The sequence below is a fragment of the Mirounga angustirostris genome, unplaced genomic scaffold (genome assembly GCF_029215605.1).
Source record: "Mirounga angustirostris isolate CCGP_5_RB_7025 unplaced genomic scaffold, mMirAng1.0.hap1 SCAF_13, whole genome shotgun sequence".
NCBI lineage: Eukaryota > Metazoa > Chordata > Mammalia > Carnivora > Phocidae > Mirounga > Mirounga angustirostris.
Genome location: NW_026991721.1, coordinates 104291251 through 104304638, shown reverse-complemented (window position 1 = coordinate 104304638; position 13388 = coordinate 104291251). Strand labels below are relative to the sequence as shown.

At 39.1% G+C, this 13388-nt stretch overlaps 1 protein-coding gene across 6 annotated transcripts in view; it reads left to right on the top strand.

The window, feature by feature from the left end:
- The window catches only part of ATM (ATM serine/threonine kinase), a 121898-nt gene that overhangs the window by 20748 nt on the left and 87762 nt on the right, over positions 1-13388 (top strand). For all 6 annotated transcript variants that reach the window (XM_045895110.3, XM_064577496.1, XM_045895111.3 and 3 more), the window contains 8 exons: positions 3914-4079; positions 4506-4744; positions 6546-6709; positions 8177-8346; positions 9735-10106; positions 11150-11344; positions 12115-12210; positions 13079-13304. In XM_045895110.3, the coding sequence (XP_045751066.1) occupies positions 3914-4079; positions 4506-4744; positions 6546-6709; positions 8177-8346; positions 9735-10106; positions 11150-11344; positions 12115-12210; positions 13079-13304 (1628 nt within the window). The remainder of the gene's footprint in view (positions 1-3913; positions 4080-4505; positions 4745-6545; positions 6710-8176; positions 8347-9734; positions 10107-11149; positions 11345-12114; positions 12211-13078; positions 13305-13388) is intronic.

Sequence of the window (13388 nt, the reverse complement as noted above, 5' to 3'; positions counted from 1 at the left end):
AAGGCAGTCGCTTAACCAACTGAGCCACCCAGGCGCCCCTCTGAAGAGTTTTAATCAGGAAAGGATGCTGTATTTTGTCAAATGCTTTTTCTGCATCAATTGAGAGGACCATATGGTTCTTCTCCCTCCTCTTATTAATGTGTTCTATCACATTGATTTGTGAATGTTGAACCACCCTTGTATCGCGGGGATAAATCCCACTTGGTCATGGTGGATGATCTTTTTAATGTATTGTTGGATCCTATTAGCTAGGATTTTGTTGAGGATTTTGGAATCCATATTCATCAGGGATATCGGTCTGAAATTCTCCTTTTTGATGGGATCTTTGCCTGGTTTGGGGATTAAGGTAATGCTGGCCTTATAGAATGAGTCTGGAAGCTTTCCTTCTGTTTCTATTTTTTGAAACAGCTTCAGGAGAATAGGTATTATTTCTTCTTTGAATGTTTGGTAGAATTCCCCAGGGAATCCATCAGGCCCTGGACTCTTGTTTTCTGGGAGGTTTTTGATCACTGCTTCAATCTCATTACTGGTTATTGGCCTATTCAGGTTGTCAGTTTCTTCCTGTTTCAGTCTTGGCAGCTTCTAGGTTTCCAGGAAGGCCTCCATTTCATCCAGATTGCTCAGTTTATTGGCATATAGTTGTTGATGATAATTTCTAATAATTGTTTCTATTTCCTTGGTGTTAGTCGTGATCTCTCCCCTTTCATTCATAATTTTATCAATTTGGGTCCTTTCTCTTTTCTTTTGGATAAGTCTGGCCAGTGGTTTATCGATCTTATTAATTCTTTCAAAGAACCAACTTCTAGTTTCGTTGATCTGATCTACTGTGTTTCTGGTTTCTAATTCTTTGATTTCTGCTCTAATTTTAATTATTTCTCTTCTAATGCGTGGCTTAGGCATCGTTTGTTGCTTTTTCTTTAGTTCTTTAAGGTGTAGAGTTAGTTGGTGAATTCGGGATTTTTCTATTTTTTTGAGTGAGGCTTGGATAGCTACATATTTCCCCCTTAGGACCGCCTTTGCAGTATCCCATAGGTTTTGGACTGATGTGTTTTCATTCTCATTGATTTCCATGAATTGTTTAAGTTCTTCTTTGATTTCCTGGTTGACCCAAACATTCTTGAGCAGAGTGGTCTTTAGCTTCCAAGTGTTTGAATTTCTTGCCAAATTTTTTCTTGTGATTGAGTTCCAGTTTTAGAGCATTGTGGTCTGAGAATATGCAGGGAATATTCTCAAATCTTTTGGTATCGATTGAGATCTGATTTGTGACCCAGTATGTGGTCTATTCTGGAGAAAGTTCCATGTGTGCTCGAGAAGAATGAGTATTCTGTTGTTTTAGGGTGGAATGTTCTATAAATATCTATGAGGTCCATCTGGTCCAGTGTATCATTCAAAGCTCTTGTTTCCTTGTTGATTTTCTGCTTAGATGATCTGTCCATTGCTGAGAGTGGAGTATTGAGGTCCCCTACAATTAACGTATTGTTATCAATATGACTCTTTATTTTGGTTAACAGTTGGCTTATGTAGATGGCTGCTCCCATGTTGGGGGCATAGATATTTACAATTGTTAGATCTTCTTGTTGGATAGACGCTTTAAGAATGATATAGTGTCCTTCTGTGTCTCTAATTACAGACTTTAGTTTAAAATCTAATTTGTCTGATATAAGAATTGCTGCCCCAGCTTTCTTTTGAGGTCTGCTGGCATGGAAGATGGATCTCCATTCCTTCACTTTCATTCTGGATTTATCTTTAGGTTCAAAATGAGTCTCTTGTAGACAGCATATGGATGGGTCCTGTCTTTTTATCCAATCTGCAACCCTGTGCCGTTTTATGGGAGCATTTAGGCCATTCATGTTGAGAGTGATTATTGAAAGATATGAATTAATTGTCATCGTGTTGCCTGTGAAGACATTGTTTTTATAGATTGTCCCTGTAAATTTCTGTTGTCTATGACTCTTGGGATCTTTCTCCTTAATATTTCTTGCAGGGCCGGCTTAGGGGTCACGTATTCTTTCAGCTTCTGCCAGTCGTGGAAGCTCTGCGTCTCTCCATCCATTCCAAATGAAAGCCTTGCAGGATAAAGTATTCTTGGCTGCATGTTCTTCTCATTTAGTACCCTAAATATGTCTTGCCAGGCCTTTCTGGCTTGCCAGGTCTCTGTGGATAGGTCTGACGTTACTCTGGTGTTCCTCCCTCTGTACATAAGGAATCTCTTCCCCCTAACTGCCTCTGAGATGGTTTCCTTGGTTCCAAGGTTTGCGAGTTTTACTATTACATGCCGGGGTGTTGGCCTGTTTTCCTTGATCTTGGGAGGGGTCCTCTCTGCCTCTAGGACGCAATGTTTTTTCATTCTCCAGATTAGGGAAGTTCTCAGCTACGATTTGCTCAAATACATCTTTTAGTCCTCTCTCTCTCTCCACTTCCTCCGGGATTCCAATTATTCTGACATTGGAACGCTTCATGGTGTCACTTATTTCTCTCATTCTATTTTTATGTATTCTGAGTTGTTTTTCCCTGGCCTCTTCTTTTCCCTTTTTATCTATTATATTGTCTTCCAGGTCGCTTATTCGTTCTTCTGCCTCAGTTACCCTAGCTGTTAGATTATCTAGATTGGATTGGATCTCATTGATAGCATTTTTAAGTTCTGCCAATTCAGCTTTCATTTCTGCCCTTAGGGACTCTATGTTGCCATTAATTGATTTCTCCATTCTAGCCATTGTCTTCACAATTGCTAGCCTGAATTCCATCTCTGACATCTTGGTTATATCTGCATCCATTTGTAAATCTGCAGCATAAGTCATGATCTCTGAGTCTTTTCTGTTTTGAGGGCTCCTCCTCCTAGTCATTCTGTTGATGGGTGTTTGAGGGAATGTATAGAGTCCAAATTATTGACCAGAACCCAAGCAAGATGCACCTGTTTTCTTGGGACCTTATGGTTGCTGGCCTCTTGTTTTCCCAGCCTGTCTTCTGGGGGAGGGGCCTGCTGCGCTGTTACTCAGGCAACCCTGTTCGGATGGAGTTGCCCTGCACCCCTGTGGCGGGGGATGGGCTCAGCGGGAATCAGTTTTTGGGGCTTTTGTTCTCTGGCGGCTTTCCGCGTCTCTTCCGCGAGCCCGAGCAGAAGAGACCGTTTCCAACCCTCTGCCTCAGAGCAGAGAGATCGCAGTCTGTTCTTCAGTGAGCTCTCCAGGCCACACCGTCTTCGTTTCTGTCTGTGCTGCTATAAACTGCAGCGGCCTGGGTTATGCGCCCCTCCGCAGTGCTCCCAGTTCCTGAGAGCGTGACCCCGCCGCTCTGGGTTTCCGTCCTGGGGGCTGCTCTAGAGTCCTTTCCCAGCAGCTACCGGTCTGCTAGTCTGTGCCCCGTCCCCAGCGTGCAAGGCTGTCGCTCGCCGGTGTAGGATCCCCACGGCCAGGCACCCTCCCGCTGCCATTTATCCTCCGATATCTGCCTGTGGAATCACGGCTCCCCGCTTCATACCTCAAAACCAACCGCCTGCGATATTCTGCTTGTAGAGATCCACATCTTCTTACATCTCAGGCTGGGTTCGTGGGTGCTCATAGAGTGCTCTGGTAGATATCCAGCTCAATTCTGGGGACCAGTTGAAATAGGGTCCTCTACTCCTCCACCATCTTTCCCCCCTCCCTAAAAAGATTTATTTAGAGAGTGAGCAAGTGGGCAGGGGCACAGAGAGAGAGAGAATCTCAAGCAGACTCCCCACCGAGTGCAAACCCTGATGCGAGACTCAGTCCCAGGACCCCAAGATCAAGACCTGAGCCGAAACCAAGAGTTGGACACTTAACTGAGTGAGCCACCCAGGTGGCCTGGAATATTGAAATTTAAATTAAATCAGGACCTTTAAGTTAAATGCTTCCATAGTTTTCTTTTTAATAACTGATTTTTTTTTTTTTTTAAGAATTGTTCTCTGTGTACTTCAGTCTGTACCTTAAACCTGCACAAGACATTAATAGAGTTTTAGTGGCTAGAATAATTCATGCTGTGACTAAAGGATGCTGTTCGCAAACTGATGGATTAAATTCCAAATTTTTGGATTTCTTTTCCAAGGCTATTCAGCATGCAAGGTAATCTAATCTCTGTTTTGTTTTGTATTGAAAACCTGTTTGATCTTCTTGCAGATATACTAAGCAAAAATAAAATAGGAACATACTTTGGAAGTATCAGTATCTTAGATTTGTGTGACATTACCCCGTCTATCATGTGAAACATTGTATGAACGGTGGTATTACAAATCAGTTTTGTGTCATTTTGCACAGTGTTTCAGTAGTAGAGAGCAGGAAGGATGTGTGAGCATCAAATAAGATCGGTTTGGTTTGTTGCTCGGTGGTCCTACTAAGGTTTTTTTTTTCTGCATAGTTCTAAAACTAAGGCTACTGTTACTTGAAGGTTAGATATTTTTTTTCTTTGCAGCATGCAACTTCATAACTGCCTTCAATGTTCATTTTTCTGCCCTGTTATACCAAGCTGAGTCTGTTTATTTTCTGTGACAGAAAGGAAAAGAGTTCTGCGGGTCTAAATCACATCTTAGCAGCATTTATTACCTTCCTCAAGACGTTGGCTGTTAACTTTCGAATTCGAGTGTGTCAACTAGGAGATGAAATTCTTCCTACCTTGCTTTACATTTGGACTCAACATAGACTTAACGATTCCTTAAAAGAAGTAATTATTGAATTATTTCAATTGCAAATTTATGTGCATCATCCAAAGGGAGCCAAAACCCAAGAAAAAGGTATAAAAGTTTTTGCTGTTTTGAATTTGCTTCTTCATTGGTACATAGAGGCTTAAGTATGAAATTTGTATTTTGTAGGAGGTTATGACCTTCCTCTCGATTGCTATGCTTGGTAATAGTATTAGTCTCGAGGATGTTTCTCACACTTTTTTTTTTAAGAATTTGAAGCTGTGGTAGCAAATCCTGTCATGCCCTACCATTTGTTTAGTACATTCGTAAGTACTATGAGGAACACAGATAAATAGGAGACACTGTTCGCTCTAGGAGTTGATTATGCAGCAATAGTTAGGTGCTGAAAGGAATTACACAGACCAGAGTGTAAACGAGTTTAGAAAAGCCAGGGACTTACGCGTCTACATACTGCTTTTATTAGGAGGTAAACAGATAAATGTGGACTGCAAACAGATGAGTCAGTTCCTCAGGAAGATGTGTTCATACTGCCTTAAACCTCATCCTGAATCCAGGTCCCTGTTTCCTGGAAAACCAGAAATGAATGACTTCTCCTCCTTTGATACCTTTATGTTTGTCTTTTACCAAGAGAGTATTGCTTGTTAATATGTAGTGCATATTTGAAAGTGGCTAAGAAAGTAGATCTTAAAACTTCTCATCAGAAAGAAAAAACTTTTTTTTTTTGTAACTATGTAAGGTATGTTAACCAGATGCATTGTGATCATTTCACAATGTGTACAAATACCAAATAATTACATTGTACATGTGAAATTAATGTTATATGTCAGTTATACCTTAATTAAAAAAAAATCTTAAAAATCTTAGGTGATGTAGCTTCACTTAGTGGACAGGAATTTTATTGGGTGCAACTGGAACCGGATGGGTTCCCTCATGCTCACACTGTGTTTACCTTTGGGTCTGTGCTGGCCTTCGGACAAATTCGTCATGGCTTGTTTAAGGCCCTTGTTGGGAAATCAAGCTACACTGAGAAATAGCAGGTAAAATGGAGAAAAACTGTGAGAACCAATATTTTTTCAAAAGTAGCTATCTATGTTTAATGGGCTTTTCTCATGTAGGAAGTTAGATGTATTTGTAGCCCATGAAACCACTGTAAGTCAAAGAATGTTGGATTTTCTTAGGTTTTCGTCTTTCACACAGCTCCTGTCAGGATGAAGATCAGGCTTATTCAGGAGATGACATGATATGTTTAGGGTTTTATTTAACTGTATATTTAGGATGAATTGAAAATTGGCAGGATGATGAGTCTGCCAGAAACACTCACGTAGTTTTAGGCTACACTAATAGATTTACGGTTCTCTGTGAGAAGTAATAGCTCCTTTGTTACCCATACCAGTCAGATCACAGTGGGTGTATCATGTCCCCCAGATTTTGTAGAGTCACCATTTCAAGAGGGACATAAGTGGACTGGTGTGTGTTTAGGGGTAGATGACTAGAATGAGGAGAAGTCTGGGTAACGTGTTTGTATGCTAAAGGAACTAGTGATGTTTTTCTCTTAATGACATACAGAGAACTTGGTCCTTATATAAATGGTGGGACATATTAATTGTATTTACTTCGGGAGAGAAAAAATTAAGGTTTGATTGGGATTTTGATGGAGTTGATTAGAGAAAGTTAGATCAGATTATAGAAGAATTTTATAACAGATACAGGTAACTGAGTGTGAGCCGGACACCGTTACAAAGGGGAGCCTGCAAGGATATTGTCTGAAGAGGCCCTAGTACAGAATGGATGGTTGGACCAGTTTTCACCTTAACAGCTGAATGGTTCTTTGGGAGTTGGCAGTGCAAGTGGAGAGTATATGTAAACTATATTTTAATTTTTTGAATTACAGGTGCTTATGAATCAAGTAAATGGAAAAGTATCTTGTATAACTTATATGATCTGCTAATTAACGAGATAAGTCATATAGGAAGCAGAGGGAAATATTCTTCAGGATCTCGTAATGTTGCTGTCAAGGAAAACTTGATTGAGTTGATGGCAGATATTTGTCACCAGGTATAGTAGGTCTTGTCACATTTGGAAGTTTTCCATTAGTTTCCCTTTTAATGGGTTTTGTACACGTGTGCTCTGATAAAAAGCCTTGTAAAATTACTTTGTATATGTAACTGTTTCTTTCAAAACTCTGTATTTGGAATTGCTGTTCTGACTTAGTAACTATTTTGCACATATGAACTTAGTGAAAACTAGTGATGAATTTTTTTTTTAAGATTTTATTTATTTATTTGTCAGAGTGAGAGAGCGAGCCAGCACAAGCAAGGGGGAGCGGCAGGGAGAGGCTGGCTCCCCACTGAGCAAGGACTCTGGGATGATGACCTGAGCTGAAGGCAGATACTTAACTGACTGAGCCCCCCAGGCATCCCTGAACTCTTCATTCCTAAAAGATGGTCTATAGGAAATCAGATTATCCTAACCCTAATGTTTCTTGTTTTTTCATTTTTTTTCCCTACTGAGTTAAAAATCACATAGCATAAAATTTACTTTTATTTTTAAGATTTTATTTATTTATTTGAGGGGGGGGAGAGAGAGAGAGAGAGTGAGCATGAGCAGGGGGAGGGGGAGAGGGAGAAGCAGGCTCCCTGCTGAGCGAGAGCCCAATGCGGATCTCGATCCCAGGACCCTGGGATCATGACCTGAGCCGAAGGCAGACACTTAACTGACTGAGCCACCCAGGCGCCCTAAAATTCACTATTTTAAAGTGTACGGTTGAGTGGTTTTTAGTATTTTCACTGTGTTGTACAAGCATCACCACTGTCTAATTCCCGAATATTTCCATCGCCCCCAGGACAGACTATGTACCTGTTAGCGGTCTTTAGCAACCAGCCAGTAATCTACTTTCTGTCTCTATTGATTTGCCTACTTTGGACATTTCCTAGAAATGGAATGAAACAACACGTAGTCTTCTTCGTCTGCTGCTTTCACTTAGCACAGTGTTTTCAAGGTTCATCCATGTTGTGCCGAGAATCACTACTAGTTCATTCCTTTTTATTGCTGGATAATACTCAATTGTATGGATACATTATATTTTGTTTACCCATCTATCAGTTGATGGCTTAATGTTTCTTAAGTAAAACTGTCTTTTTCCTCCTCAGAAATTTGGTTAATATCTTGGGTAATTTCACTTGTCAGATATTTTCTTAATGGTAAATATGTGATATAATCCCATTTTTTTATCCAAAGAAATTTTAAATTTAATCCCATTGAAAACAGATTTTTGCTTTACTTTTAGATGTCTTAGTGCAGATGTTTCTGGGAAACAAAAGTAATAACATACTTGGTAATATCTGTTTTCTAGAGAGGTGTTTGTTGCTGTGTTATCATATTTATGTATTTCTGTAATTTATTACTCTTGCTCTGTGATGTCCCTGTGTCTTCATTTGAGGAGGAACATTTTTTCCCTCATGAAGTATTAAAAAACAGAATCAGTGTGGGGAAAAAAAAGATTTTCTTTTTGTTATCTTACAGATTTTTAATGAAGATACTAGATCTTTGGAGATTTCTCAGTCTTACCCTACCACTCAAAGAGAATTTAATGATTACAGTGCACCTTGCAAAAAGAAGAAAATAGAATTAGGCTGGGAAGTAATAAAAGATCATCTTCAGAAGTCACAGAGTGATTTTGATCTTGTACCTTGGTAAAATGTTACTGTTTTCTCTTCCACTGTCATTTTAGTCTCATTTAGTTTTTCTGACAAGCCCTCCAGTAGAACGGCCTCGCCATAACTAGGTCAGTTGTCCACTCGGAAACCAGTCCCTGGTGAAGGGGAAGGTGCTTGCCAAGACCTCTGGCTATCAACCACCAAGGCTTATCTGCTGGAGCCTGGGCCAGGGGGCCACCTTTCCTAAGCAGATAGCCTTAGCAAGGAAGGTGGGAGGATGGCTGCCTAGCAGGCATGGAATGCGCTGAGCTGTACCATCTCCACATGAAGAGACTTTAGCATATATAGCACCTTCTAGTAGAAGTAGATGAGGGAGAAATTAAAGATGGCTTTCAAAAATCACAGAATAATTTGGACCTCGTGCCACAGAAAAAGGTTGCCTTTTTTTTTTTAATTTGCCATGTGCAGCATACACAGTTATTCAAATGATTAAATAAATTGTGGTGTTCTGTGATATCACAAAATATTAGATCTGGTAGGGATCTTTAGAATTCATCCAGCTCAGCCTGTTTGCTTTATTACCAAACAGAAAACGAAACTGGGAAAGGTTAAGCAGCTTGCCCAAGGACAGTTACAAGTTTGTAGATGATAGTCAAACTCGTGTGATCCGTGCCTTGATTTTTACCATGTTAATGTCATATTTAAATATAACTGAGTCGTGAAGGTGGGGAAGCATCTTGATTTAGATACCTCTTGCTTAAGTTCATGTTTCTTTTACATGATGGAGGATCCCTATTTCAGATTCTTCAGTTTTTCCATTTTGTCAGGGGTTATTTATTGAATACGTGCATTAGAGATACAGGAATGAATAAGGTGAAGTTCCTCTTCTTGAGTAGTTCACATTCTAGAGAACTTATAGCAGATACTTATTGAATTAACTGAATGTCTAGGAAAAACAGTTGTTTGGGTTTTTTTTTTTGTTTTCTTGTTTTGAAGGAATATTAATGGTGGCTGAAGAGCAAGGATGGATGTGATAACTCAGAAGTAGAAAATTGTAAATAAGTTTAGTTTTGTTTTTAAGTAGGCTCCATGCCCAGTGTGAGGCTTGCACTCATGATTCTGAGATCAGGAACATGCTCCACCAACTGAGCCAGCCAGGTGCCCCTAATTTAGTTATTCCTCAAAGTGTTTTTATAAGGGGAATATGACAACTCACCTACCTAGCCAGAAAGTTGTCATTCTTCCTGCCACTTTAGGAAGTAGGGATTAAAAAATATTAAAAGCCAGTTTATTTTTAGAATGGTATGGAAAATAATGATGGTGATACTCTAGGATATTGCAAGGGTGCTATGTCTATATATTTGTTTTAGTTTGTTAATGGAATTGAATAATTTTCAACCTAATTATCTTTTTATTTTATGTAGGTTACAGATTACAACCCAGTTAATATCAAAATATCCCTCAAGTTTCCCTAACTGTGAGTTGTCACCATTACTGATGATACTATACCAGCTCCTGCCTCAACATCGACACGGGGAGCGCACACCGTATGTGTTACGGTGCCTTACGGAAGTTGCGTTGTGTCAAGGCCAGAAATCAAACCTAGAAGGCTCACAGAAGTCAGATTTATTGAAATTCTGGATTAAAATTTGGTCTCTTACCTTTCGCGGTATAAGTTCTGAACAAATACAAGCTGAAAACTTTGGTTTACTTGGAGCTATAATTCAAGGCAGTTTAATTGAGGTTGATAGAGAATTCTGGAAGTTATTTACTGGGTCAGCCTGCAGACCTTCATGGTAAGTTGACTGTATATTGTAAGAGATTTACATATAGACATGTGTACTTTTTTTCTTCTGGTTTTATAGTTTGTAACTGGAGGTGACAATATGTTAAATTTGATTTTAGATGTTTCTATGGTTTGTCCAGGGAGTCTTAATAAGTAAATAAATGTAAATTTAGTTTCAAGTATAGAGAGATTACTAAGGCCAATTTTAAAGAATTAAATGTTTAAATTTCTTTTTTTTTTAATTGCATATTAAGTACTTATTGTTCAGTATCCATAAAAAAATTCTTTTTGGTAGTGCTACAGACAGTTACAGTAAGAGAGAGTTCTTCTCAAACGTAATCAGACTTCTCACAATTTTTTGTGTTCATTTCTTTAGTAGACATTCACTCTACACTTAGACGTGTCAGGCATTGTCTTAAGCATTAGTAGCAGCTCGGTGGTAAATAAAATAGACAAGGTCTTTCTACCTCAGAAAGCTTATTTTTTAGCAAAGAGGATGGTTACCAAATTTGGAATGAGTGAAAAGCTTGGAGCTATGACCTGCAGTGACACAGGGACACTGAGGCCAGAAACTCAGTCTGCTATTGAACAAGAAATTAGAATCCTTCTCAGGGACTTGAACGAACTCGCGAAGTGTATCTTGGAGACTTAGGCAAAAGAGCGTAAGCATCAGGCAGAAGCTTTACTAACTGTGAGACCTCGGATGCCAAAGAGATTCAAGTTGTTTTTGAGGGAAAGAAGTTGGAAGTGAGCTGGTGACCCTTAAAATGGATGCATTGCTGGTGTTCCTGCAGGAATATATAAGTAGCACTTCAGGTGTCTCCTTCTGCAGTACTTTTCTCCCATTCTTGACTCTCCCATTCTGTCGCTCAAGGGTGTGAAACACTCTGTCGGTTTTTTGTCACACTTGGTCTACTTGTGGTTATTCTCATGATGCTACCTATTGCAGATCATCGACCCATAGCCACTGTGTTAAAGAAAATAAAGAACTTTTAGTATTGAAAAAAGAAAAGAGCTGATCTTTAACAGCGGCCGTGCTTGGCTTTGTTGTAGTCCTGCAGTTTGCTGCTTGACTCTGGCAATGACCATCTCTGTGGTTCCCGAGACTGTAAAAACAGGAGTGGAGCAGAGTACATGTGAAGTAAATAGAAGTTGTTCTTCAAAGGAGCTGATGATGAAATGGCTCTTACTCTCTCAGTTAGAGGACGACTTTGAGGACCGCACAGAGCTGCCTCCAGTTCTTCACAGGTAACTTAAGCTCATTAGCACTCTGCTGTTGTGTGTTGTAAGGTACTCTCGATGATTTGATACCAGGTGGCTTTTTTTTTTTACAGTGGTAATGCAGCATTTCTCAGAGCGAATTCCAGATACTGAACAGTCCCTTTGTTTTTACACCGTTCTGCATCTCTGTGCTCGGATCTGTTTATATTCTTTTACTTTGTCCTTGTGTCTGCCGAGACAGTAAGAATAAGGGAATTGGAATTCTTTGAGCACTTATGTGTTTTTTGTGATTTTCTGTGAATAGGTTCGTCTGAACATATATCTGATGCAGATGTATCCTGGAATCATAATGAGAGTATGTTCTGGGTGATGGGTGTTCAATTAATGGGGGGAGGACGCTAGAGACAGACAGAATGAGGCTTAAACACCAGGAGGGGGAGCAGCTTGCCCATTTAACCTTTCCACAGCTGGTAGCTGGGACCAAACAACTGCAGGACAGACCTTTGGATCCTAGTGCTTTTGCTTTAATTTCATAATCTGTTTATTTCAGAAATGATTCTTAAAAATTGGATAAGTCTGCTGTCAGGAAGTATTGAAAATGATAGTAACAAAATGTCTGCTTCTTAATTCTTGTTTTAGATGTTCAAAAATTCAGTACAGATGAAAGAAATTTTAATTTTGGATCCAGTTTTTAGAGGTCAGGATTTATAGCCAGACATGGATGTGTAAGGTTAAAGAATGCTTTGAATGGCTTTTGGTCTTCTAAGTGAAGATTTTTTTTTTTTTTTCCTTTGTAGTAATTTTCCTCATCTTGCAGTGGAGAAAATTCTTGTGAGTCTCACTGTGAAAAATTGTAAAGCTGCAATGAATTTTCTCCAGACAGTGCCAGGATGGTATGTTACCTAATAGAGTTCTGTGGTGTTTTAAGTTATGGCTTTAATTACAAAGATAATCATTTTAGCAGAATAGTAGCTACATCTTAAAAATTATGAACTAAGTTGATCAGTTTAAAAAAAATCACACCTATTAGCCTATTAGGGCTATTAGGGAAAAGCTGTTTTTTCATTCATGATAATAATCTGCAGCTACAATTTTTGATCCAGTTGACTGTTTTTTCATGCTGTGTTGTATAGCTTGTGACATTTGCCACTGGAAGGTAGAGAATGATTATGATGGAAGGTTAGGAATGAGTTCTTTAACGATATGATACATTTTTGTATGTCAAGTAAAATCTATTAGCTTTAAAACTAATGGTAATAGAGGATAGGGAAAGTAAAAATAAATCTAAAACCTCATTTTAGTTGATTGACTCAAGAGGCCTATGTTTATCACTGTGGCTGAAAATGACTCACTGGCATGAAAATTCCTAATCTCCCTGGAGAGGGCAGAGGATGAAGAACTCCCTTCATTTTGGAGAAATCAACAGGCAAAAAGGAAAATGTTTTCAGATAATGTTTATCTTAGTGTTTATGCCTGGTGTCATTAATTTTTTTTTTAATACTTTCTGAATTTCCCTTGGAGATTGTAACTTGAATGTTTTCATCCGTTAATAAAATTTGCTACTGCATAATGAAATCTGGTACAAGTAGCTATCAATCCTAAAGAAGAGCAGCATTTAAAAGAGTAATCCATTAACTATATAAGCACTGTGTGAATAACATAGACGCTAAGTTACTGTGTTCATGTGTAATACATTGCTGCCACGTGGAGGTGAAGCAGTTGGTCATTCCGTTATAAATTTAAGATCTTACTTTCTTGAAGTGAACAACACCAAAAAGATCAAGGAGAGCCTTCATTCTCAGAAGTTGAAGAACTGTTTCTTCAGACAACTTTTGACAAGATGGATTTTTTAACCATTGTGAAAGAATGTGCTGTAGAAAAGCACCAGGCCACTGTAGGCTTTTCTGTCCACCAAAACCTCAAGGAATCACTGGATCTCTATCTCCTGGGATTATCAGAACAGCTTTTAAATAACTACTCAGCTGAGGTGAGATTTTCAGAAGAAATGTCTTTGACTCAACTTCGGTGGACACTTAGAAGGAGAAACAGGCAGGAAGGGCCGGCCCTAAGG